Genomic DNA, 26996 nt, shown 5'->3' with positions numbered 1-26996 from the left:
TACCTGATCTTACTATCCTGTAATGTGTTGGATGGAATTATTGTTTTGGAGGATTGTTGTATGTTCTGTATTGCGTTTTCATATGACTCAGGGACCTTTAAAAAAGAAAAAGAAAGGCAGGCAAGAAATGACAACTGCCAGGATTTTTGTTTGCTTTCAGACCTGAATACTGGCTACTTAAAAGAACGTGTGTGTGTGTGTGTATTTTTGAGAACATAATTTATTTTGGTTGTCCGGACCTCAAAGAAGAAGCAGGGACTAGAAGTGCTCCTGAGGAGCAACCATCATTGCACTGAGAAATGCTCCCTCTCCATTTTCCCGTCTCTTTTCTGAGGGCTGGTCCTATATTAAATATATAGGTGCCCAGTGCTTTTTTCTAATTAAAAATGTTCAAGGATACTCTCATTTTCTTACTTATATCGAAATACTGCCCCTCAATGAAACCAAACTTGGGGGGGGGGGGAGAGAGAGAGCACTGTTGGTGCCTATTATTTATTCGTATTGTTTCTATGTGGGTAATATTCAGGGAGGAAAAGTCGGCATCCAACTTGGATTTTGGGCGCGCAAGCCTCAGCAGGGCCTGCGCTTTCTCGCCAGCGCTGTCCTGAGGCGGCCTCCTCCCTCCCGCCTGGCCTGCATCAGGTAGTTGTGGCAAGAGGAGGAAGAAGAAGAAGAGGGGGCGCCATCGCCCGTCGGGCGGCGCCAGGCGGAGGCAGTGGGCGGTCGGTCGGTCGGAGCGCGGCGCCTGCGCGCCTTCCACAGCGGGGCAGGCGGGAGCTCCTCGGGGCAGCGTCGCGGAAAGGGGGATCGCGGAGTTGTGTGTGAGGCGGCTTTGCCCGGCGTGGCGCGGCGGGAGGCATGGCGGAGGCGGCGTTGCCAAGCTCAGGTAAGGAATGGCCATAGCGAGGGAGCGGGCGGGAGGCCGAAGCCGCCGCCGGGCCTGAATGGTGGGGGGGGGGGGGGAATGAAAAAAATGCGAGCCTCGTGTGTGACAGGACCCGACTTGGGAGGCCGGGGCCAGCGGGGTGGGGAAGGGGGGGCGAAGGCGCCGCCTCGCTTCCTGTTCCTGAGGGGAACTCCTCGCCTCCACCCGGGTTAACCCCGCTGCCGGGCACAAGGCCTCGGACGGGAAAGGTCGGAAGGGCGAGTTTTCGCCTTGCTTCCATGAGTGCAACTGGGGAGGAGCAGCGGCGGCGGCGGCGTGTGCGCGGGCCGAGGAGGCCGGGGGGTTATACAGGCGGCAGTAGCATCGGCTGCATAAACGCGCTGCTTGTGCTACTTGTACGCCGGGCTCTCCAGCGAGCCTGGAAGAAGTCTGCAATATTGCATGGTGGTGGTAGTGACGGTCCACATTCCTCAGCTTTCTCCGCCGCCGCTGTCGCTTGCTGCCGCTGCTGCTGCAGTGCATCTCGCATCAACAGATGTCGTGACGCTCATGCAAAAAGCGCGGAAAGGAGCATCCACACAGCTACGCGAGCTGCAGGAGCCCATCGATGCAGGGAACCCCAGAGCTCGGGAAAGGGCTCCGTTGAAATGCCCCATACGGGGGCAGATCATCTCGAAATGCCGTGAAGCCGAATATGATTGTCCGTGGTTGCAATGCAGCACTGAGACGTTGGGTTTTTTAGCTTGCCAGTATGTACTGCGGGATGTAGTGGGAGGGGGGGGGAGCGGCAGAATTTAATTCTAGAAGTGTTTGTTTTTGTGCAAGGGTTGTTGTGAGAGTCGTTTTTCTCTCTCCCCCTTATCCTCGCCCCCCCATCCACTTTTGTAGTTGACCTTTACAGTAAGGTTATTTGAAATAGGCATCTTATAGAACGTAATTTTTGCAAAATGTTATTTCCTGAGTAGGGTACGGAGATGAGGCTACTGAATTTTTGTTGTTGTTGAAGCAAATAAGTTCCTATCTGTAATAGTAACAACAAGATGTGCGCTGAGACTCTTGGTTGCTGCACAACCAGCAGTAAGTCATGCACACCAAAGGATATTTGCTTATAAAATGTAGCTGATAAATTATTATTATTATTGTTATTATTTATTATTTATTGAATTTATGTACTGCCCTGTTCCTGGGGGTCTCAGGGCGGTTCATATAAAATACCCTGACAATATATAGAATGTCATAATGGTATGTGTATCTGAAGAAGTGTGCATGCACACGAAAGCTCATACCTATGACAAGCTTAGTTGGTCTCTAAGGTGCTACTGGAAGGATTTTTTTTTATAATGGTATACTGCATGAGAAAAGCACATATACCTCAGTGCTTGTAGTTATTTGGCTTAATACTGCAATCAATCAGTTAATTGTGATAAATGTAGCACTGTGGTCTTGATCTTTTTACCAAAGAAACAAAATGCTGTTTGGCATAAAAAGATGCCAGTGTGTCCTGCATTGTTTCCCAGCAATTTCTCCCCCAAACCTGAAAGGTACCCAAAGGAGGCTACAGTATTTTGACATTTCTTGGCCAGAGTTAGTACATTCTGTATTTTGCTGAACAGCAAAATGTTTTTTTTTAAAATATATATTCCTTTTTCCTAGGTGTGTTAAATCCAGATGCAACTGACTTCATTCCAAGAGACAGGCAAGCTTTCAGTCTGAACTGGAATAGTCAATCCAGATTGGAATCAAATCGGGACAGAAATGCTATACCACCTTCTGTTCACCCTAGACACAGTAAATATGAAAATTCTCCTGTAGATCAGCATACTTTTTATAGTCTAGAGAGTCAGCATAGAAGCCAACCAGATTCTTCATTGTTCAACAGTATGGGTAAAACAAAGGGCCGCAACTTACACAGTCAGCGATGGCTGAGATCAAGGAATGATAGAACACATGGCAGAAATCAGGCAAAGCAGACAAATGCAGGGAATTCAGAAGATCCTCAATGTTTAGATGGCAGATTGATTCAAGGACGAAGGATGAATCCAAGAGAATACAGTGATTTTTCTTCAGACAGTGAAAAAGAGGCTGCTACTGCAGATAACAGAGGAGCAAAGCCAAAGAAGACATATTTGATGCATTCACGTGGAAGAGGGTTGAAGGAAAAGGAGAAACATCCTCCTGAAAGGGATAAAAGAGTAGTTTCTAAATGGAAGGACAAGCCCTTTGAAAATATACCAGCAATAGATCTTACACAGTCAGACTCTTCTGATGCATCACTTGGAAAAGCAATATCTGATGGCTTTTCTGACAATAGCATTGCACGGAGAAAGTACCCTTTTGCCAACAGATATTTTAGGGAGCCTATGTGGAATAAAGAGACTGGCAAAAGGCAAGATACATCTAGGAGCAAACACGTAAAACATGTTAAGAATGCGTCCCTTCCGCATCCTCCCAAAGAACGCACCAGTGAGAAGAGAGAATCTGTGCTGCGCGAAAGGGGTTCAAACTTAGTGAGTGTGGCACAGGCACAGCCAGTACAGGAATCAGGTACACGTGATGGGAGAAAACCTGTCTTTCAAGATGGATATAAAAGTAGGCGCTGGAAAAAGCAAAATGATGCACCAAAGAGCAAAGAAACTCATACAGGTAAATTTCTCCATTCTTAACCAATTTGAGGACCTGAAAGCCCAGCTTTGTGCTTTCCTTTAGCTTTTACAAAAGGTGGCAGTGGATCTCCAGATGTTGGATTCCAATTCCTATTAGCCCCAGACATCATAGCCATCAGTAAAATTGGAGTTGTAGTCTAGCAAAATCTGGAGCCAAAATATCCTTATCCCTAAACTATCTGTTTCCCCTTGGTTGGATAACGTTAGAATTTGTTTTGATCTTATGCTGCTTCATATGGTTTTATGCTGATTTTACGCTTAATTGTGTGCTGGTGCAGCTGCTGAGTCAATTGCTTACTTGTTATTTATTTGTAGTTGATTGTATATCTTCCTAGGTTTTCAGTTGTGAACTTGATTAATTGTGTGGTATATAATTGCACCAGGCAAGCTTTTAATTTCCTGGGTTTAGAATAGGCTGGGATAGCTGAATAGTGATCCTAATTGATATCCAAATGGTATTTTGGTGGTTTTGAGGAACACTATGGAAGTTTCCCTGGAACCTTCTCAGGAGTTCCTCAGAAGAAAAAAATCAACAATGGCTGATTTTGCAGTCCTAGTCCCATGCATGTGGGAGTAAGTGCCATTGAATTCACAAGGGCTTACCTCTAAGTATACATGGTTAGGATTGTGCTGTGAGAAGCTTTTCTGAAACAGCTTGCTCATCATAACAATTATTTGTGCGCTATCAAAACACCAGGGTGTTTTGGTGCACATGTGGGAAAGTGGTGAGGCGTAACATGGATGCACTAGAACAGGCATCCCCAAACTGCGGCCCTCCAGATGTTTTGGCCTACAACTCCCATGATCCCTAACTGGCAGGACCAGTGGTCGGGGAAGATGGGAATTGTAGTCCAAAACATCTGGAGGGCCGAAGTTTGGGGATGCCTGCACTAGAATTTGCCTCAGATTATCTGCAGCAGTAGTTGAATCAGTGTGTGAAGTGTTCTTTAAAGATAGAACACTTTTAACCACTAAGGTTATAAATGGCATGCTCTGTTTGTAACAAACAAACAATGTCCTGAAGTTCAGCAACATGTTGCTTGGAAAGGTGTGCCACTAGTACCGTAATGTACTGTAATGTCAGCAGCGCTTGCTGTGCAAAGTCTCTCATCTTTGTAGTACTGCTGAGCAGACTGGTGTTTTGGAATTGCCTGCTGTTTCATGTTACAGCCACTCTGCATTTGCAAAGTTGTACCTACAGAGAATCAGGACTCCTGCCGCAGTGATGAGATAGTGTTGATATTTAGATGAAAAGATATTCAGTGCTTGACGGAGCATCTCCTTACCTATTATTATTATTATTAGCAATATGACACTTTTTGCTTCTTGTAATGTAAGTGGGTGATCAGGGTTGGAGAGGAGCATCTAAAGTCTGCGTGTATATCTAGCTGACCTCTACCACCACAAAATATTTGTTCATTTTGCTGCTCAGACCTGTCATGGACTGGTTGGACGCAGAGGAATGGTGGGAGGAACCAGCTGGGGAACCACCAAGGGAAGAAGGCTCAGAGTACGGGGAGTAGTGGTGGGATGACAATGAGTGGTCCGAGGGAGAAGGCGGGAGAGGAAGTGTTGGATACCTTTGTTCATCAAATGCCTGGAGTGGGGAGTGAAGGTGTTTGATGTTAAATGCAGGTACAGTATGGGCCTTGGGTAGGGTAGGGAGATGATTATGCAAGATAAGATTAAAAAATAAAGGAATATGTCCTGAAAGCAGAAACACCATTCACAAATTGGTAACTGAAGGCAAAAGCATTGTTATGCTGCTGTACATTTGTTTAAGATGCCACAGGGCTTATTTGCTGTTGGAATAATGTTTGTATATGTCCTAAAATATCTTTCTTAGGGTCTCTGATAGAGCAGCTTACCTCAGAAAAATATGAATGCATGGTATGTTGTGATGTGATCCGTGTGGTGGCCCCAGTGTGGAGCTGTCAGAATTGCTATCATGTATTCCACTTGAGCTGCATTAAGAAGTGGGCAAGATCACCAGCAGCGCAGAATGAAGGTCAGTATTTCCTCCAGCTTGTTAAATGTATTGATAAGACCCCCTGTGCTTAACTGCTTTTACATAATCTTGTGTGACTGCCTCAATTAACTTTATGTAAAACACGTTTATTGAAGTACTATATGAGACTTTTTTCAAGAAATTGTTTTTCCTATATTTTGTTACTTCTGGTGATCAAATACATCCTGAAATTGATTGAGAATTATAAAGCCTCCCTCATTTTTTTGCAGATGGTAATAGTGGTTGGCGGTGCCCTGCTTGTCAAAATGTTTCATCCCAAGTTCCTAATATTTACACCTGTTTCTGTGGTAAGTGTCTTCCAGAGTCAGAATTCATGGAATATTGAATGTTTTTGAAAATTTCATCATTTTGATATGGGTTCGTTTTGATTGCATTTTTACAGCTTGGCATAATGAACCTTCCAGTGCATATGTAACTCAGTATGGCTATTGTTTTCATTTTGTTTATCAACAGTAAACATAATCTATTACAGTATTCTTCAACAGCCACTCACTTCTCACCCCACATTATTCAGAAGGCCCTCTTCTACATGAAAGAGAAGGGCACTTCCTTAAGTTAACTAATATTTTTCATGTTAAGGTTGTTTGTTTGTTTACTGTTTTCACCTAAAAAACTAGAATGGGTGGAATTTACACTAGGGAATTTGCCCAACGTATTACATGCCTTGAGAAAAGCAACACTGAAGAGTAGCATATAAATTTAATATACTATATATATTTGAACATTTTTAATATATACATACATACATACATACATACATACATACATACATACATAAATATACACACACACCCATACATACTTACACAAGTACACATTTCATATGCTTGTCTTTATAAAGATCTTTATGAAATACTGTTTGCACCTTGTGGTGTGGATGCTGCCATCTTGTCTGCTGCTGAACAGTTTGCTGTCACTATGGAAACATTCAGCTCCCATCTTTTAAAGCATAGACTGAATAACATATGTTTAAAATTATAATAGGATATGAATGATTATGGCTGTAGATGATTGTTTCCAGTTCTTTTAATAGCTGGCAGGGCTAAACTTGCAAGGAACATGGAAACTTTAATTGTATTTGTAGGTACATGAAATGAAGTTCTGTGCATACTTCTTGTAATACATATTACACACAAACACACACATATACATAGACAAAGAATGGATTAGAGATAGAAGAAAAGGGTGATGTGTGCTGGAAGAATTTGGTCATATTGTCCTCATGTAAGTTTAAAAACCTGTTGTAAAAATGTAAAAGATGATTAATTTTTTTAAAAAAAACTTCATTAAGAGGAATCACAAAAAATGAAATCTTTTAAAGTTTTAATATAGTTCTGTCTTTGATTGATTTTTAAAACGAACATTCTCTGTGTTGGGTGTTTTTCCATAGGTAGGGTAAAAAATCCTGAATGGAATCAAAATGAAATTCCACATAGCTGTGGAGAACTCTGTAGAAAGAAAAGATCAGCTCAAGACTGTCCACATTTATGTAATATGTAAGTATGTTTTCAAAATCCCCAGCGCATTAGATGATATGCCTTAACTTTTGAAAGAAATGCAGGGCTTTTTGCTTTTGTTCTGCAAAAGCATGTGGTGGGTAGAGCAGTCCTAACCCTTGATCCACTGCACTGAAGAAAAGCTAGGAGGCAGCTGACTGTCCAGCTGCCACTGTGAAGGTCCTTGCTATACCAGCCAAAATGGTGGGCAGAAGCTATCACTGGTGGTATCCCCACTAGTGGTAGCTAGTATCATCTCCCCAAAATGGAGCTTCAGGGTCAGTGGGTGAGGAAGAATGCAGAGCTTGACTGGCCAAGAATCCACTGGATGCTAAGCTGGTCCAGCTACTGCTAATGGGCCCAACCAGGGCCTCTTGGCTATACCAGCCCAGAGCTTGTGCAGTGAAAAAGAACATCTTCACTGGTCTCCCCGTTTGCCTGCCTAGCCGGTGGGAACGGCAGCATTTTGGACACAGCAGTGGTTCTGCTGAGATCATAAGCAGGACTTGCTGAGATGGTGCAAGCGTTGATGGTGGGGTTCACTTAGTTGCATGTTAGAGATAAGCAGCTGTAGGTTCATATATTTCCTTCCCATCCAGCCGCTTCCTTTTAGGGTGTGAAATACTTTTGCCCTTTCCCTGTTAACTTTCACCATGGGTGAGTGTTAAATGAAAATTCACATTAACTAGAATATCAAATGATTGTGCTGTAAAATAAAGAACTACTCCTGATATTCTAAACACAGCTGGGGACTTTGTTCCTCATCATTATATCTTAACTAGGCGTTTGTGTTGTGTTAGGCATGGTAGTATTGTGTCCAGCATTGTAATTATTAAATTACGTTCCGTGTAGTATACTAAAGTTCTGATGATGCCTTAACTTCAGTATGCAAGGATAACTGCTTGTGAATTATTTTGTGAATAATATTGAAATGAAAATGTTACAAAACTTAAATTCTGTTGAATACTTCCATTTTTCAGACTCTGCCATCCAGGACCTTGCCCATCATGCCCTGCTTTCATGACCAAAAAATGTGAATGTGGACGCACAAGGTGAGATCATACTTAGACTTTATTGCAAAATGCTTAATATTTATTTGCGGCCTGTCACAGAATAATAATTTAATATTATTTTTTTGTAATGTCTCTGAAGAATCTAAAACATTTAAAATAATATTTATTTAAAACAGTATTTTAAAATTGTCCACATTATTAGGAAATTGGCTGGCTACCGTTTTAATGGCATGTATCTCCTAGTATACATGCTCCTTCCATGTCTGTGCAGTTGGATTGTCTACTGCAGTACCCTCCTCTGGCTGGTGGGCAGTGTTTTTAATGGCAATCATTCTTCTTACCAAAATTGGAAAATAGGGAAGCGTGCTGTTAGGGAAGAAAAACAAAATTACTTGAGAAGGAAAGCATGGCATAGATATTAATATTATATGAAGCTTCAGTGGCATATTGCAATAAGCAAATCCTTCTGTACGTGATCTCTATGCACAGTGACAAACTTTTACAGACTGTACAGCAAAACGCATCAGAAATAGATGCCACCCTCTCTGCTGTGATTGCCTAGCAATTGCATGCTGTCTTTATGATGTACACCACAAATAACTCTTCCTATTGTGAGTAATCACGCCCCTGCTGTGTGAGATTCCTGTCAAGTAAGAATTTCCAGACAATCAATAGATAATTTTGATACATCTGAAATAAATGGAACGTGATTTATGGGCTGGCCCTCAAGTTTTCTTTGTTCATTGCTACTGCTGATGTAAAAAATGAAGTTGCCAATATTTGGTGCTTTTCTATCTATTGTTATTAAGGTGTTTTTTTCTCAGGTTGTCCCACGAATAAGAAAAATAGTGAAAGGTAAATACAGTAAGGCCCACTAAGCTCAGGTTTTCAGTTTTGTGTTGCTTCTGTGTGTATCATAGTATGCTATATAATCATTTTGTGTATGATTACAATTCAGAGTTGTAGATTAGATTGTCCTGTTGAACTTGCATTATACCCTCACCCCCCCATTTCCTTTTTAGTCTTAATTTCCCTTCACTTTGAAAATAGTCTTATCTGGATAGACTCTTGTTTGGTTATATGGGAAAGGGCATGCACAATGGTACTTGAACTATAAATCAGCATGGATACTGAGAGCAGCCTTGAAGAAAAATCTAAACTAAAACAATGCCAGGCCAATTTTCCCCTGAGGCATCAAAAGCAGGGGTGTTTGGGGTGGGGATGAGAGAACCACCAGTACTTTATTTAGGGCTCTCCTGACTGGAGGACACAGCCCTGCCAAAATGCTTTGACCTTTGAGATGAGTTCTCTGCAGTGCCACTATCTCCCCAGCTACACAGAAACCAAATACTGCAAAATGAGGTCAGGGCCCTTTAGCCACTCAGTTGCCAGATGTATAGCTATTTCAGAATGCTCCAGCTAGTAGACCTGCCTTGGAGTGATGGGAATCGCAGCCCCAGTCACTGAGAGACAGGGATGCCTACCCTGCCTCTTAAGGTAGTGGTAAAGTCTGCAGAGGAGACACTTTGCTAGTGAGCAAGAAGATACTTTCAGTGTAATTGCCAGTGTTGCTTTCGCATCACAGTAAACCATGGCTGATTCCTCCAGTGCAGCCAGTATGTGAGTAATTGTGAATTAGCTCCAAATTGGCATATGAAAAAAATGGTTTGAAGTTGGCTTGGAAAACATGGCTTAAATTTTAACATATGTACTGGGCAAAACACTCAAATTTTTCTACTTGCAAGATGGCAAGCTGAAATCTCATTGATATATTTCTCTGTGGGGCAGGCTTAGAAGAGTAAGCTAAAACATAGGTTCCATTACAGCCTGGTTCACACATCATGCTAAGCCAAGCTTGGGCTAAATGTGAATGTGTCAGGGGCTTGGAGAGGAGCTCAAAGCTACTTTGACCCCAAATCTCTGGCCAGTGCTGGCTGGGGCTGATGGGCATTGGAGTTCAGTAACATCTGGAGAGCCACATATTCCCCATTTGGAGTTAAATAACTAACTTCTAAGCTAGATAACTCATCTGCTTTACCATTCTAAGAGGTTTTCTTATTGTCCACCCCAACCACCATGATTTGTATGGATTTCATGTACGGTACATAAGAATTTCTAATTCTTTTGTGTCAGGTTTGCAAACTACCAGTACCTTCTCATATTGAGCTGGCTCCCTTTGTTATAGGTACAAATGAATTAACAGAAATGCTACATTATCTCCTTTTGTTTGCTTAAAAGCCATTTGGACTACTTCACAGATGACAAATAGAACCAAATGGAAATGGTTCCCTCCCCCCAAGTATTTTCTCTTAGATAGCATATGCCCAATTGTGTGAGAACGCTTCTTTAGACACACTGAACTCAGACTAATTGTATCAAATTTGCATTTGAGAAAGGGTGCATGGGCATTTTATTTGAAACAAAATAACTGCCACTTTAAAGTTACATGTTGGTGTAACCTGCTGTGTGCTGCTAAAACTGTATAATTGCAAAGAATAGTTTTACATTTTCAAATGGTGCAAAAGTATATGCTTTAAGACACGCTGGTACTGTGGGTGCTGGAAGCATTTTTCATGTTTAAATAAAGATCTCTGTGGTTTTCACTGTTATGGAATTATTCTCCCTTTAATTTAGCAAAACCCTCAATGGAGCATGTATTAAAGTCTAAAGGGACTTGCCTGTTAATATTAACAGCTCCTTTACTAAATATATATAGTCACATTCAGAGGGAATGTGGGTGATAGCCTAAACTATAAACACAGTATTCTAATCTTGTCCACTGCAACTGATGACTGACTGAGTTTTCTTCTACAGCCATTCAGTTCGCTGTGGGCATTCTACTGCAATTCAGTGTACTAACATATGTGGGAATGTTTTGAATTGTGGTACACATAGCTGTACCCAGATATGCCATTCAGGAAAATGCCAGCCGTGTGAAATGACTGTAAAACAAGGTGAGTGGTGGTGGGGTGTGTGTGTGTGTGTGTGTGTGTGTGTGTGTGTTAACAACAACAAAAATGTAGAAAATTAAATTTCTAATAAAATAGTACTAAAACTTCCAGGAGTTGTTGATTATGTAGGACCAACATGCTTCAGAATTATGTTAGGCTTTCCTGAACCTTTTCACGGATTGACATGAAGAAACAGAAGAGCTATTGAAGTACAGTAACAAAAATGAGGTAGCAGCAACAGGACTGGAGACACCATTGTTCCATCAGGAAAACGGAACATAGCTAGGGGGATTGGGAGTATTATCAGAAGAATAGTGCTCTCCCTCTCACATTCCACTGGAGTTATATGTTAGTGATGAAGACTACAAAGAGCAACTGGTCTCTAAAATGAATCAAAACATTTTTTTCCTCTGAAGTTAAATGTCCAGTTGCTAATCAACTGCATGCAGTTCATAAGATTTGTTGTTTTTCTTCTTTTAAGGCTACAGTATTTGTACACACTCCTAGTGGTTCAACCTAGTAACTTAAAATCACAATCTTACATGAGAAGGATGAAACAATCTAATCATACACTGTGCAATTTCTTACGGTTCCAATTGGGGATGGCATTTTAATTGTGCCAATTTCTGCTGTGGCTGCAGAAACTGGTAACTGCTGCCCCCCCCATTGTTTTTGCTGCATTAGCAGCACTGAAGTGACCTCCCCAGGGCACAAGCCTGGGCAAGTGCTTATGGAAGTCCTGGGCTGCCCAGACGACAAGACCCCACCCCACCCCCAGCCTTGCTGTTGTGCTCCAAAGGAAAGCAGAACAATATGTTTGGCACCAGCTTGGCTGCAGGAGTTGCGAGAAGGAGGCGTACAAGGTGCCGTCCAACCGTCTTGAGGACCCCACTCTGGATTGGTGTAGGATTTACTCCTTCTTTTGTGGGGTGGGTTAATCCAATTGATCTGATTAATCTTTATTTTGGCTCCTGTGTTGTCCTTTCACTTTATGATAACTCTTTCTGTTTCTCTTTCTCCCCCAAATGCTTTTCTCTGTACAGTGTGTTACTGTGGGAGCACCTCTCGAGAAGTGTTGTGTGGGACAAGTGAGGATCATTTCTCTTGTCTGAGAACTTGTGGCAAGTAAGTTCTGCTTAGAACTTGAGCTCAATTTTGTCAATGTTTGTGGATTAACATAGCCTTACATGGGATAAACTATATTTCTTTAATTTCAGAAAACTATCCTGTGGAATGCACAACTGTGCACAAGTATGCCACCCCCAGTCTTGCCAGCCTTGTCCACGGCTTCCACAAATAGTGCACTGTTGCCCTTGTGGGCAGACGCCCCTTAATAAATTATTAGAGCTGGGGTGCACAGAACGTAAACTCTGCACAGATCCCATCCCATCGTGTGGAAGAACATGTGGAAAACCTCTGCCTTGTAGTAGCTTTGGTAATTAGAATGTTGCTTGCTTGTGTATGTAACATTCATTTGTGTTGAATTTTATTGCCACTTCCAGAATGATTTTTTTAAAAAGATGAAATAAAAATGCATTTCTATGGTGGCAGTTCAAGTTGATAGAAAAAGCCTATATAGAAAAGAAATTTTTCTTTGGGGAGGAAGATGGAAAAGAGGTTGTAAGCTGCTCTGTGTTTTACCAAATGGTTGTACTTTTGCGCAGCCTCTCACCTCCAGCCACCAGGATAAAAAGGATCTAAATGCTGTAAAAAAGTCAGTTTTTCCAAGCTGGTGAATCCTGCACAAGAGCAAATGAATGGAGCACCATACTTTCGTAATGTATAGACCCAGTGTGATGTAATGAATAGAACACCAGACTTGGGCTAGGAACGCCTGTTTTCAAATTCTTGCGTGACTGAGCTTGGGTCAGCCACTATCTGTCAGTCTAACCTACCTCACAGGACCTAGTGAATGATATATTCACAATAAAGTTAAGTTTCAAAAAAAATTGCAAAAACGGTATCATGGACAACTAGTGTTATTGTTTACTCTAAGGAATGGAATCTGTGATTGCTTATTTTGCTCAGGGAATGCATAGTTACTCTGGGTTGTATCCAAATTAGCATTACCATGCCCCATCAATGCAATAATATCTGGTTATGGCACAATACTTTTCCCCCCACCCTCCTCCTCCAGCAGGCCTCTAAATCTGTTCTAGGGATTTGCCCAACCCTCTGGAGCAGATTTGGTAAGGGTGTAGAGTGAGGAAGGGGAATCCCATTTGCTGACAGGACACATTAGTTAAATACGACCCAGTGTATTAAAGTTTCAGTTAACCATATTCTCTTAATTATGCATAGATGCTGTTCATACATGCGAAAACCTCTGCCATGAAGGAGAATGTGGACCGTGTTCTCGCACATCAAAGATTTACTGCAGATGTGCCTTAAAAACAAAGGTAATTCCTGAAAATAATAAAAAATGAATATTGAAAGTAAAACAGTCTTGTGGCACTTGAAAGACTAAAGCATATGATATCTACTTTTTATGTTTGCATGGTTATCTTCTAATCTGAGCTTGCAAAACCGTTTTTCCGTTTCTGTCCCGTGTGATGTGTTTTTTCCTATATAAATATATTTATGCCGCAATTATTGAATGTCCATTTATTTTTGGCAGTGTTACATAGCATTTTAACCAAAGTATTCAAATATTTTTTAAATATATGTGCTATAATGCTTACCCATGGGCCATTTGGCTTCCCTCCCCTCGTTTTGGAAATGTGATGGTGTAAGAATCCCCAAGTAGTATTGATGAGGTGAATTGGGGTTGAACCAATGAATTCCAGATCTCTCAATTTCTGCAGCTTACCCTAAAATTGGGTGATTTTTAAGGATCAGCACCCTAATATCATAAGCTCTTCAGTATTTAATATCTTGATACTTGATGAGAAAGAGGAGAGAGAGAACTTTTCTCCCTTCTCTTGTAACACTGGAACCCAGTGTCATCCAATAAAGTTTACCAGTAAGAGATTGTTGTCGTTTAGTCATGTCCGACTCTTCGTGACCCCATGGACCAAAGCACGTCAGGCACTCCTGTCTTCCACTGCCTCCCGCAGTTTGGTCAAACTCATGTTCGTAGCTTCAAGAACACTGTCCAACCACCTCATCCTCTGTCGTCCCCTTCTTCTTGTGCCCTCCATCTTTCCCAATATCAGGGTCTTTTCCACTGAGTCTTCTCTTCTCATGAGGTGGCCAAAGTACTGGAGCCTCAGCTTCACGATCTGTCCTTCCAGTGAGCACTAGATCATAATCTCCAGTGAGAGCTTATGGATGGACAAAAGGAAGTGGTTCTCACACTGTCTAGCTAAGCAATGGAATTTGCTTCCACAGGACATGATGATGCCACCAGTTTAAGACAATTTTAAAAGTGGATCATTCAAAGTGATTTAAAAGTGGATCGTTCAGATTTGTGGAGGATAAGGCTATCAGTGACTCTGGTCATAATGGCTATATACTACTTCCAGGATCAGAGAGGCCAGGCCTCTGAACACCAGCTGCTGGGAGCACAAGTAGGGAGAGTGTTGTTGCATTCCTGTCCTGTTTGTGAGCTTCTCATAGGCACTTTGTTGTCATCTGTAGAAAACAAGGTGCTGGACTAGCAGCAGGGCTCTCTATATTCTCATCCAACCTCTGATTCCCAGTACTGGGGTTTTGGATGTAAATACAATTTCAAATCAGCTTCCAATAAACTATACTATCTCCTGTATAGTTACAGGTAGGTAGCCGTGTTGGTCTGAGTCGAAGCAAAATAAAAAAATTCCTTCAGTAGCACCTTAAAGACCAACTAAGTTTATATTTTGGTATGAGCTTTCTGTGTATCTGAAGAAGTGTGCATGCACACGAAAGCTCATACCAAAATATAAACTTACTTGGTCTTTAAGGTGCTACTGAAGGAATTTTTTTATTTTATCTCCTGTATAGTGCAGCAAATGTACTGTACTTAATGTACTGTACTTTATGGTAGTGTTGATTTCAAAGGAGAGTTTTGCAATCGCTAATGCAGCCACACATAGTAGATCTCTCTTTTATTTTTTTATAAACTAACCCAGGAGACTGATATTTTCAGTCCTTTAACCAGATCATTAGGCTGCCTCTAGACACTTACGTATTTGAAATTCTGCTTGTTGGTTGTGAAATACATGCTACTATCCTGAATAGTTGTCCCCTCCTGTTGGTTGTAAGGTGACTGCTTTTGTGTGCTTCTGGAATAATTCAGCCTTCACACAGTTCAATGGATTCATCCATCACAGTCAGACTTTTCAGTTTCCAAATGCTGAAAATCTAGGTGTAGTGAGAACATGTGGCACTGAGAATTTTTGCAATGGTTAAGATGCAATATTAGCTGTTACAAGGTGTTTTTCTTTAATGTCAGTCTGATGATATTTTAATGTGGCTATAATCCAATCAATTTTCTTTTCTTTAGGAAGTTCCCTGTGCCTCACTCAAAAACCAAGGTAACAAGCACATTCATGGCTATTATATGCTAGTACTCTTGTGAAATATGTAAACACAGTGGTTCCAACTCACAAAGTTAGTTCGGCACACTCGGCTGAGGCTTCAGTCACTGACTATTGAAAGAGAAGGAGACACCTTGCAGACCTTTGCCTGTTATAGCCAATGCTGGGGAGCCCCGTGTGTATGAAAAAATGCTAATCATTGCTGCTTGTTGTCTGGCTCCTTGACACCTCAGAAAGTATAAGCATTTCCTGATATGTCATTGAAAGCACATAAGCAAAATTCTTGCATATGTGCACACATATGCATATGCACACATATGTATACCTTGGTTTGCAACCGTTTTGGATTACAACCGTTTTGGATTACAACCATGTCAAACCCAGAAGTGTGTGTCCCTTTTCTTGGATTACAACCCATTTGGGGGGGGGAGCCGCATTGGCGGAAGTGTGCCTTGGGCTACAACCTGTTTTGGTTTACAACCGGACCTCCGGAGTGGATTATGGTTGTAAACCAAGGTACCACTGTACACTCTCCTCTGCTTTGAGAACTTAATCTGTTCCCCAGAAATAGTTGGTTAGACGAGTGTTCACATACCAAGGCACTGGTTTCAGTTGTTTCCCATGGGGGAAATCCCACTGTGTTCCCAACCTAGAAGAAATGACAAAATCCATGCTTCGCAGGTCATACTGCGTGTGTGTGTGTGTGTGTTTCCTGCTGCCACTCTCTGAGAATGACTTTACTTAACAATCTCAGCAAATATAAAATACCGTAGAGTAACAACTTTATAGAAACCCTCTTCCTTTTTGTTTTTTGCTGGTTGTACACAGCTAATTCAGGTGCGCTCACTATTCCCTGGTTCCCTTTATTCAATTGTGGTTTCTCTTCACAGTTTTTCTGCTTGTACCTTCCCACCCCAGCATAACAAGTGGACATTATGCTGGGGTAGGAAGGCACAGACAGAAACACTGACAGGGGAAGGGAAGAGCTGGCATGGCTGGCGGGGAGATCACTGCTGCGTGGCCTCACTGCACGCCAGGGAAGCTGCTTGTGAAGGAGAAGCACCACATAGGAGCCAATCCTTCACGTTCACCGTCGTTAAGTGGAAATATCAAATCCTGCATGGTGCTGCTGCTTCAGCAGCAGCTTCTCTGCATACAAGTAGAAGGGAGGATCTGTTTCTGCATGCTGCTGAGCAGGAAAACTGAGAAGGGGAGGGGAAAACCTGTGTGGCTAGCTAGGAGAGGCAGCCGGAACCAGAACTGAGGAAAGGAGCCCGAGAATAGCGATTGCGGCACCCAAAATGGCTCTGCACAACCAGCAAAAATCAGACAAGCAAAAAGAGGACTAAACAAGTTTATTTAAAGCCATTACTTTATTTTCACTGAGACTAAGGAAATTCATTCTCAAGCGTTTTGCTTACATGCAGGTCTGGCTGTTTGGGTATCTGAATCAGCCGTTTGTGTAGCGAGGTCCCTTGCAACTTTGTGATTCTCTGACTCTATGAGGTATGGGTTCAAAATCCCTGTGTTTAGATAAGTGAATTTTCACATAACAAGCAGACGGATAACAGGATCTCTCTCTCCCTCTCTCTCTGTGTGTGTGTGTGTGTGTATACACACACACACACACACACACACACACACACACATATATATATATATATATATATATATATATATATATATATATATATATACAGTACCGTATATGAAATATGCAAATATTCCTCAAGGTTTACCTGCAGTTGATATGCTGCTTCTTACACAAGTAATCATTAACTCCCATATGGCTTTGTCATTCCATACTTGTCATTCACTGAAGCCAGATAAGCCAAATTAAGTTTTAGGCCTCATGGTTGAAATGTTTAGTAACTTCTAAATAGTTATCAGTCTTCTGCTAAATCAAAAGCAATTTTGTTTTATGAGTTATGATATTTGCTTTTCCAATTACTTTTTATATGTTGATACAATTCTTAAAATTGTAGCTTAATGTTTCCTGTAAGCTGCCTTGGAAGGGTCCTGAAAGGCAAGATACTAATAAGATTTGTCTGCGTTCTTTATATGGGTCTTGCAAGGGCTAATGTCTTATCACAGTTAATACAACGTGGAGCCTAAGGGCAGGTGCAGTAATTTTCAATGAATAGCAATCATTTAAATGTATTTTCTCATTTCTAGTTGTAGTTGTGTTCTTGTGTGACAAGAGATGCAACAAGAAGCTGTCATGTGGACGACACAAGTGTAATGAGATTTGCTGTGTGGTGAGTTCATAAATATAATGAGATTTTTTTCCAGCAGAAAAAGAATTCCCCCCTTTTATTAGTTGTTTGAACTCTTAATTAACATTTAGAAGGCTGGCCAATAATAGCCATAAGCAATCATCCTGGTTTTGATCTTTAAAAAATCTGCTTGAAGCCATTTTTATTCTCTTCTTTAGAGGCTGAAGCAAGGAACAGGTTGATGTGAAACTTTGTGGGTTTTTAAAATTAATGTTCGTTTTTCTTTTTTTCTACTTTTTAATGCTTTATTAAAATCATAAAGAAAGCATACATTCAGAAAAAGAAAAATACATATTCCCATATTCTTAGGCTTTTTCCTTATACTGTATATAATTTCTATAACGACTTCCCATCACTCCATTGTGGATCCTAAATGCTTTAACGTCACACTCTTCCTTATCAGTCCAAATCATTTAGAAGAAAGACCAAGTATTAAGCATAAATTATTAATTTCATATAAAGGAAAGAGGGGGCGTAATTTTCATTTTTCACATCACACATAAAACGACATAAATTACACCACATTTTTTCCCCTTTTGCAGGACAAAGAACACAAGTGCTCTTTGATTTGTGGACGGAAACTCAATTGTGGCATCCATAGATGCGAAGAACCTTGTCATCGTGGCAATTGTCAGAAGTGCTGGCAGACTAGTGAGTGCACATCAGAATTGTATGCTCTATACTAGTTTTGAAATACCTAGTCAATTCCCTTCACTCAAGTTGTTTAAAATTAATTTGTTTGTTTAAAATTATGAGTACAGTCCCAATCCTTAATCTGTGCCGCTGGAGAGGGTTGGGAACAGGTGGCGGTATCCTTTTGCTGGGCTCTGCCATCATGGGGGCTCCCATTCAGCTCACCAAAAGGATAGGAAGTTGGGGAGCTACTGTTGGCAGTATTCCTGCTGTGGGTAGCTGGCGTAAGTCCCCAAAATGAGGGTTTTATTGGGGCAGAGCAGAGCCGCCAATGGATCTGCTGGGTACAAAGCAGATCCATTTCCCAGAGTTGTGCTTAATCTGCGTCTCTTCTCTGCTGTGCCAGCCTTGAGCAAAATTGGGAAAATAACAACAACAACAACCTCCATCTTGGTGTGAGCAGCAGGATTGTTGAATGTGGTGGTGGATTTGCTACTCTTTCCCACCCTGCTGTTTGTGACCAGGGCTTTGGATTGATCTACCCCTACATTGAGCACAATGCAACACCCCTTAGTTTCAGTTAAGTCCCATACCATTTTTTTCAGCTTGCTTTCGTGCCCACTTTAAAATAAAATAAAATAGATAAGTGCCCGCTATCTATAGATATACTGATCTATATGGTTAGTTATCAGTTGGATAATAGGTCAAGGAAGCTTTTTCATTGCGTGCATGAAAGTCTTTTGTGCCAGCAAAGCTGCAGCATTGGTTATGTCTGCAACCTATTTGGTTTTGTTTTTCTTCAGGCTTTGAGGAATTAACGTGTTACTGTGGTGAATCAGTAATATACCCCCCAATACCTTGTGGTACTCGACCACCAGAATGTAAAAATTCATGTACTAGACCTCATGAATGTGACCACCCAGGTAAGACTTACATACAAACTGTATTTAACAACTACAACTACTACAACAACCGTGCCAAATTAAGATGATGAATCTATTAAATTTTCAAATGTATGATATAACAATAAATCTTAATATTAATTTCTGAACTCCGGAACTTTTCTTACTGTAGTAAAATGCAGGTGTAAAAGCTTTCAAAGCATTTTCTTAGTTCATAGAAGAATAAATAGGGCATTCACTTCAAATAAAAGTAGATTCAAATACTCTTCATGTGATCAGAGACCTGATAAAAGAGAGTTTGGTAAGGTTTCCTCTGTCTTGTTAGTAGAATAACTGAGGCAGTGGTTTTTTTTTTTCAATTAGCGTGGAACAAAATAGCTTGAAATACAAGGTTGCGTCCATTGTTGCTATTCTGCTTGCACAGCAGATTCCACTGCACAATGGAACTTCCCCCCTCCTTTTCTCTCCTCAGTTACACCATCAAAATCTGCTCCAGGGAGTTGGGAAACCCTCTTCAGAAGATTTGGGGGGCATTCAGGGAGAATACATGAACGGGAAGTCCCATTGCGTGAGTGGAATGGCGCTCACATTGCATTGGATAAAACCTAGTAGGTTGGGAGATTGAATGGAATGAATTAATTTGATTAGCTATCAGGTACCTTCCCACAATACAGTGTAGAGGGAGGACATGCTCTGGCAAAGAATGATGTCATAGTGTGCACTGTGAAGCCTATTTTTTTGTGCACTAATATAGGAGTCCTCTTTTAAGCTCAGAGGAAGTCCATCTTGAGAACTGGTAAAATGATACCACATTTAAAATGAGAGCAGACCAAGTGACTTAGATGAGGCCATAATTGATGTACCAACCATGTAAAATTTTGCTTGCCTGATTGCACTGAACAATAGAATGTAAAAATATTAAATGCTAAAATACATGGCGTTAGAAGGACATATTTGAATTTGTTTCATTAAAGAGATTTCGTTCTGAGACATTTCCTTACATTATTTGAAACTGATTTCCCTCCTTCTGTGGATGCAGTGTATCATTCCTGTCATAGTGAAGACAAGTGTCCACCATGTACGTACCTTGTTCAGAAATGGTGTATGGGAAGACATGAGGTAAGTGTGACTGTTTAACTTCCCATTTTTAGAGATAAAGCATAGCTGTGTTTTATTTGTACATGTTAGTGGTGTTGCAGAACTCATATCTGCACACTGTACAGCTGCGTCCAGATCATGTCTTGATTTATTAAGCTAAGATTTAAATCAGGGTCCCCAAACTAAGGCCCAGGGGAAGGATGCGGCCCAATCGCCTTCTCAATCCGGCCCCCGGACGGTCCAGGAATCAGCATGTTTTTACATGAGTAGAATGTGTCTTTTTATTTAAAATGCATCTCTGGGTTATTTGTGGGGCATAGGAATTCGTTCATATTTTTTTCAAAATATACTCCGCCCCCCCCCCCAAAGTTTGCTGACCCCTGATTTAAATAAACCTTTTGTCTGCACACACAGCCCCTTCTCTTCTCTCTTTGCAGTAACACCTGGGTCAAATACAGATGACTCCAATTGACCACAGTGTCCTATTTCATCTGAACCAGGCTTATCATAGAGTTTGGAATGAATGTGAAGCCATAGTTAATTGTATACAGTCGTACCTTGGATCCCAAAGGCCCTGGAACTCGGGCTTTTTGGCTCCCGAACGCCTCAACCCCGGAAGTGATTGTTCTGGTTTGTGAATGTTCTTTTGGAACCCAAACATCCAGTTGGATTTCCGCGGCTTCCGATTGGCTGCTGGAGCTTCCTGCAGCCAATCAGAAGCCACGATTTGGTTTTCAAACGTTTTGGAAGTCAAACGGACTTCCGGAACGGATTCCACTCAACTTCCAAAGTACGACTGTAGATCTGTACTTCATTTGGGTGCAGTTTGAAAAGAGAAGAAAGTCTGCATGCATGGGCAATAGGGTCATTCATAGTTTAGCTTACTGAATGAAAACGTGATTGTCCAAACAGAACTTATGTTTTTAGATGCTTTTTTTAAAAAAAAACACAGACCAGACCAGTTTGTTTCCTCAATGACAAAGCTCTTAAATTTTTGCTGATGCAGAGAATGGAGTGTGAGTTGTGTTTGCTTTTTTTTGTGTGGCTCTGAACTGACAAAGCTCTTTAAGTATTTGGCAGCCCATGCCCATTAAAATATGTGGGCTTAGACAACCATTTTCTCACAATGAGTTGACATTTGGATAGCCACTTTTACAGTGAAAATCTGAAGATAACTCTGCTGTATGAAGGGGTTCATCATGTGTCTCACTGCAACACAGTTTCATGATGAACTCATTCAGAAGCCTTTAATGAGCACAGGTCCCTTCATATGTCTGTCAAAAAAGTTCTTCTACAATGAGAGATGGGCCCATCCTATGGACTTAGTATATATGCTTTTAAATAATAGGCAATCTTAAACCTTATTTCTTACAAGGTTGTCCAGTATCCATCTCTTTGTTTCATTTTTTTCCTTTTCCTGGCTCAGCTGCGGAGCAATATTCCCTGTTACCTCACTGACATCTCCTGTGGTCTTCCCTGTGATCGAATGTTAAAATGTGGAATGCACAAATGTAAAAGGATTTGCCACAAAGGGGAATGCCTCATAGATGAAGAATGCAGGCAACCGTGTACTATTCTTAGGCTTCACTGTAATCATCCATGTATGTCTCCATGCCACCCATCTTTACCATGCCCCACAACGTCTTGCAGTGCAAAGGTAGGCGACATAAAAAATAATCAGACATTTTTTTCAAAAATAATAATAAATGTTTTCATTTAATGTCAGCTACTTTAGATGGGCAGCATGGCCCAGTCTGCAAAATATAAAAACAACAGCCTTTCTTTTTAAGCTGGTTTTGTCAAATGGGTTTGTACAGATGTCATGAACTTGCAAGTATTAAAGTTTCCTTAGTTTGTGAATGATACCGTTGAGGGGGCATTATTGGTTTGTCAGTTGGTCTTGTTTTTATTATGTGTTTTGTGTTTTTATATTGTATCTTTATGTTGTGAACCACCCTGATATCTATGGTTAAAGGGCAGTACTGTATACAAATTTAATAAGTAAAATAATAAATAAGAAAGCCACTGAAATCTTTGGTGTATTGCATTTACGAAGACGGTTTGATCTTGCTACTTAGAATGATTTAAGTTTTGTTAGGGACTTAAAGCATCATAAGAAGGTGGAAAAACCTATTGGCCATTTCTCCAATAGAGATGAGCCCTATTCAGTTTTTAACATGCTGTATCAGGCCAAGGGCCCACCGAGTCCAACAGCATGTTCTTGCTGGCCAACCAGATTCCTGTAGCAAGTCCTCAAGTAGGAACCGAGTGCACTGCCACTGTCCCCACTTTTGCTTGACAGTGGGCATGGAACAGAACTGTTGTATCTTATAGCCACTGAGAGCCTTATCCTTCATGAATTTGTCTTAATTCTTTTAAAAGCCATTGAAGTTGGTGGTCCTCAGTGTGTCTTGTGGGACCACATGCCATAATTTAGCTATGTTCTGTGTGAAGCTGTCCTGAACATTCAGCTTCATTGAATGGCCATAAGTTCTAGTATTATGAAAGGGGGGCGGGACTTCTCTGTGCAGCATTGATGCACTATATATGTTATTATAGTAGATATAACCTTGATGCTGTTCCAGTCAATCAAGCAGAGTGTTTGGCAGATTATTTGGATTGCTACTGTTATAGTGTAGTGCAGCCTGTTGCCGTCCCTATGTTTTAGATTACATCTACCATCAGCCCCTGGCAACACGGCCAATGATCAGGAATGTCTTGGAAGTCGTCTAAAACATCTGGAGGGTACTAGGTTGGGGAAGGTTGATTGCAGTAGCTTGATTTTCACTTAGATAACAGCAAATGAATCCATCATATTTTGGGGAATCAGGGAATTCTCACCTGTGTTTTCTTCAAGTCATAAAATACTATGGAACGATAGATTCCTGCCATATTACTGTTTATGTGCCATTACAGGTTGAACTTCATTGTGAGTGTGGGAGAAGAAAGGAGACTATGATTTGTTCAGAAGCATCAAGCACTTTTCAAAGGTATTTACTGACTCTGACTTCTGTAGTACAGTAGGCCTTTCCCTTACATGAGGGTTCAGTTCCCGGGATGGGGGTAGGGTCCATGCATGCAAAGGCAAAATTGTGCAAAATCGGGAACTCCCGGAACACCCCCCCCCCAAGCAAGGTGAAGGACTGCTTATCGGGGTCTGAGAAGGTCACGGGGCGGGTGGCTGTGAGCTTCCCAGGGCTGTCCTGCAAGCTTTCCTCATCCTGGTAAGCAAGGAGGCACCTTCCTTAACTGGCCTCTGGGACAGTCCCAGAGCTGTCACACCTCCTTTTTAGAGGCCAGTAAGAGAGGCACCACCATGCCTACTGGGCTTTGGGAAGTGGGCATGACGGCTCTGGATGCTTTCAGAGCCCTCCTGCTCCCTTCCCAAAGCTTGGTAAGTGAGGAACACCTGCTGGGTGCACAGGGGTGGGTTGGGTTGGGAGAAATAAATGGAGAGTGAAGAGCAGTGGGGTTCCCCAGCTTTCCAATTACTTACTTACTTATTTCCACCCCACCCACATATGGTTGCAATTGTGTAAGCGGAGTCAGCACAAGTTGCGGACTTAACGTGTGTGTGTGTTGCTGTTTCTGTGCAGTAATTAATCATACACAGCCATGGCTTTTCTCTAAAATTTGTATGCCCTAGAAATAGAAAATTAATTTACTCACTTGCTCTTTCATACTGAGCATTGTAATGTGTTCTCCTGCTACTCAGGAGGTGGCAGCTCTGCAATAAAAGTCGCTTGTGTTTCAGTTTAACAGGAAGTCTATAAATAAATAAATAACTAGACATAAATAAACTGCTGGCAGAATTTTTTCTTGTCAACTATTCTGAGTGGAAAATTATGATAGTTTTTCCTACTTTTAATATTGAATCATTTTTTGTAACTCCTATCAGAAATGTTACATTTTTTATATATAAAAAACAACCTTATTAATCATGGTCTAGCTTGGGTATTTAAGACCACTGGTGTCTGAATTAAGTTTTTCAGATGGCAGAATTCATGCCAGTAATAATATACATGCAGAATTTGGGGGCAGCTATGGATGCAATCAGGAAGCAGGTGGCGCTGTGGTGTAAACCCCAGAGCTTAGGGTTTGCCGATCAGAAGGTCGGCAGTTTGAATCTCCGCAACGGGGTGAGCTCCCGTTGCTTGGTCCCTGCTCCTGCCAACCTAGCAGTTTGAAAGCACGTCAAAGTGCAAGTAGGAAGGAAGGAAGGTAAAATGGCAGGAAGGTAAACAGCGTTTCCGTGCACTGCTCTGGTTCGCCAAAAGAGGCTTAGTCATGCTGGCCACATGACCTAGAAGCTGTACGCCGGCTCCCTCGGCCAATAAAGCGAGATGAGCTCCGCAACCTCAGAGTCAGTCACGACTAGACCTAATGGTCAGGGGTCCCTTTACCTTTATGGATGTAATCACATAAGATCTGCTATGTATTCTTCTTGCATTATTGATAGGAGAGATTAGTTCATTCCAAAACAGAAAAGACTTCTAAGGTTTATGTTTCTCTCATTCAGGTGCATTCTATCATTGCCCTTGGCTTCATAGTTTTCCTGACACACCCACTCCTCTGTGTACCCTCCAGCCCTCTGTACCCTCTAAATTAGCTCTGGAGGGTATGTATTCTTCTTGCATTATTGATAGGAGAGATTAGTTCATTCCAAAACAGAAAAGACTTCTAAGGTTTATGTTTCTCTCATTCAGGTGCATTCTATCATTGCCCTTGGCTTCATAGTTTTCCTGACACACCCACTCCTCTGTGTACCCTCCAGCCCTCTGTACCCTCTAAATTAGCTCTGGAGGGTTGAGAGATGATGTGGAGCTGTTTTGGAGGTTACAGCCCAGGCTATTGCACCAGCAGAAAGCTGCTGGTGCAGGTTTGGGTGCCATCCCCCAATAATTTTCTATTGCCTCACTTAAAGACATTTTATGTTTCATAAGTATCATTCTCTTCCAGAATAGCTGCTATTTCTATAGCCTCTAAGTTAACAGATCCACATCACGGAGATTCAATAGAGATCAGCAAATTGATTACCAAAAAGGAAATGAAGCAAACCAGGTAATCAAATTATGAAACAAATACTTGTATAGACTCAAATTACTGCTGAACTGAGGAGCTTAAAACTTTTAAAATCAAGGCTTATGTATCAGTTGCTGCTTCAGCTTGGGGACTGGAGATGCAGTTGTCCCCTATAATCAGTTACCATTGTTGACTGTTCACTAATTATGAGGTGTCCATAGTTTCCTGAGGAGGGTGAGGAGTGGAAGCTGAACGTAGAGTTATTCCAGTTAAGCATCAAGTCAGAAAACTATTGAATACTAGCAGCTGCAATCTTTATATGCTATGTCCAGCTGCTGGTAAGACAAGGCAAATAAGAGCTTCTGTTTCACTGAAAAAACTATTTCTTTGTATGGAAGAGAGAGGATTTTTCAAGGAAATGTAATTTTGTGCACTGTATCTCGTTTGTGTAGGCTGCAGTGTGATGATGAATGTTTGGCTCTTGAAAGAAACAGGTAGGTAATATTTTTATAATTTAATTTAGCAAGATGGATTGTGTGCTATAGCAGTTAGAGTGTTGGACTAAGACCCGAGAGACCAGGGTTCTAATCCCCACTCTGCCATAAAGGTGACCTTGGACCACTCAGTGTCTGTCAGCCTTAACTACCTCACAGGGTTGTTATGAGGATAAAATACGGAGAGGGGAAACGTTGTGCCACCTTGGGCTCCTTGGAGGAAAGGTGGGATATAAATGTAATAAATAAAACAAACAACCATCTCTTTATTCTAGATTGGGTGAAAATATCATGTGGAATTAAATTACGTAATATTAAGAGGAGGTAATCTGAAAAGACTGGAATTTATTTATATTTCATTTATTTAACAAACTTTTGTTCCTTCCATTAAAAAAAAATGCTTTGTAGGGTAGCTTGCAGGTACACAAAAATGAAACATTAATAAAATCCAAAATAATGAGAAGCAGTGATAAATGCAATAAATATGAAACTAGCCACATCCTGTGTTTAAAATGTTCAAAGGCCTAGAGCAGAAAATATTTTCACTTGACACTGAAAAAGTAACAAAATGGGGACCAGGTGAGTTTCTTGACCAGGGGCACCAGTGTCAGCACTGAGAAGAGCCTCTCCCTAGTACCCAGTGGCACCCAGAAAAGGGCCTTCAGAGAAGACCTCACTCTATGGTAGGCTGATGATGGGGCAAGTGAGTAATCTAGGACCCCTCTTGTCCCAAGCTGTGTATGGCTTTGAAGGTAAGCACTAGTACTTTGAATTGTGCTTGAAATGGGCTGGGAACAAGTGTGGCATCAACCATGCCAGTGGGCAACTTGGAATTCCGTTAAGCTTTGGAGATGAACTGTTGGAAAGGGTCCACCACACCTGTGGAGGGGAGCAGTCTTCCTCAGTGCAAATGGCATAAACGGCAACAGGAAGTTACCAGACCATGATGAAGCCATAAACAGGAATTTCCCACTTGTGTAAATGAGAAGCATTTATTTGGCATAATCATGGGTCAGTAGCAGGGTTAGAACCAGAGATTTGAAAGCTAGGAGCTAAATGGCACCTTAAACCTAGGA

At 41.4% G+C, this 26996-nt stretch overlaps 1 protein-coding gene across 2 annotated transcripts in view; it reads left to right on the top strand.

Moving 5' to 3' along the window:
* Positions 1-740: 740 nt before the first annotated feature.
* NFX1 (nuclear transcription factor, X-box binding 1) overlaps positions 741-26996 on the top strand; it is a 33251-nt gene continuing 6995 nt past the window's right edge. Inside the window, exons 1-19 of one of the 2 annotated variants that reach the window (XM_035124986.2) lie at positions 741-886; positions 2540-3529; positions 5396-5557; positions 5788-5865; positions 6969-7074; positions 8055-8126; positions 10902-11041; positions 12082-12163; positions 12256-12473; positions 13340-13437; positions 15462-15492; positions 17671-17753; positions 18314-18422; positions 19208-19327; positions 20346-20425; positions 21831-22061; positions 23321-23394; positions 25364-25465; positions 25879-25920. In XM_035124986.2, coding sequence (XP_034980877.2) covers positions 859-886; positions 2540-3529; positions 5396-5557; positions 5788-5865; positions 6969-7074; positions 8055-8126; positions 10902-11041; positions 12082-12163; positions 12256-12473; positions 13340-13437; positions 15462-15492; positions 17671-17753; positions 18314-18422; positions 19208-19327; positions 20346-20425; positions 21831-22061; positions 23321-23394; positions 25364-25465; positions 25879-25920 — 2846 coding nt within the window. In that variant the 5' untranslated portion in view covers positions 741-858. Of the gene's footprint in view, positions 887-1156; positions 1636-2539; positions 3530-5395; positions 5558-5787; positions 5866-6968; positions 7075-8054; positions 8127-10901; positions 11042-12081; positions 12164-12255; positions 12474-13339; positions 13438-15461; positions 15493-17670; positions 17754-18313; positions 18423-19207; positions 19328-20345; positions 20426-21830; positions 22062-23320; positions 23395-25363; positions 25466-25878; positions 25921-26996 lie in introns of those variants that run through there. The other variant, XM_035124988.2, reaches the window with a different exon arrangement.

This window comes from Zootoca vivipara, chromosome 8, assembly GCF_963506605.1.
Source record: "Zootoca vivipara chromosome 8, rZooViv1.1, whole genome shotgun sequence".
Lineage (NCBI taxonomy): Eukaryota > Metazoa > Chordata > Lepidosauria > Squamata > Lacertidae > Zootoca > Zootoca vivipara.
This window is presented reverse-complemented; position numbering and strand designations above follow the sequence as displayed.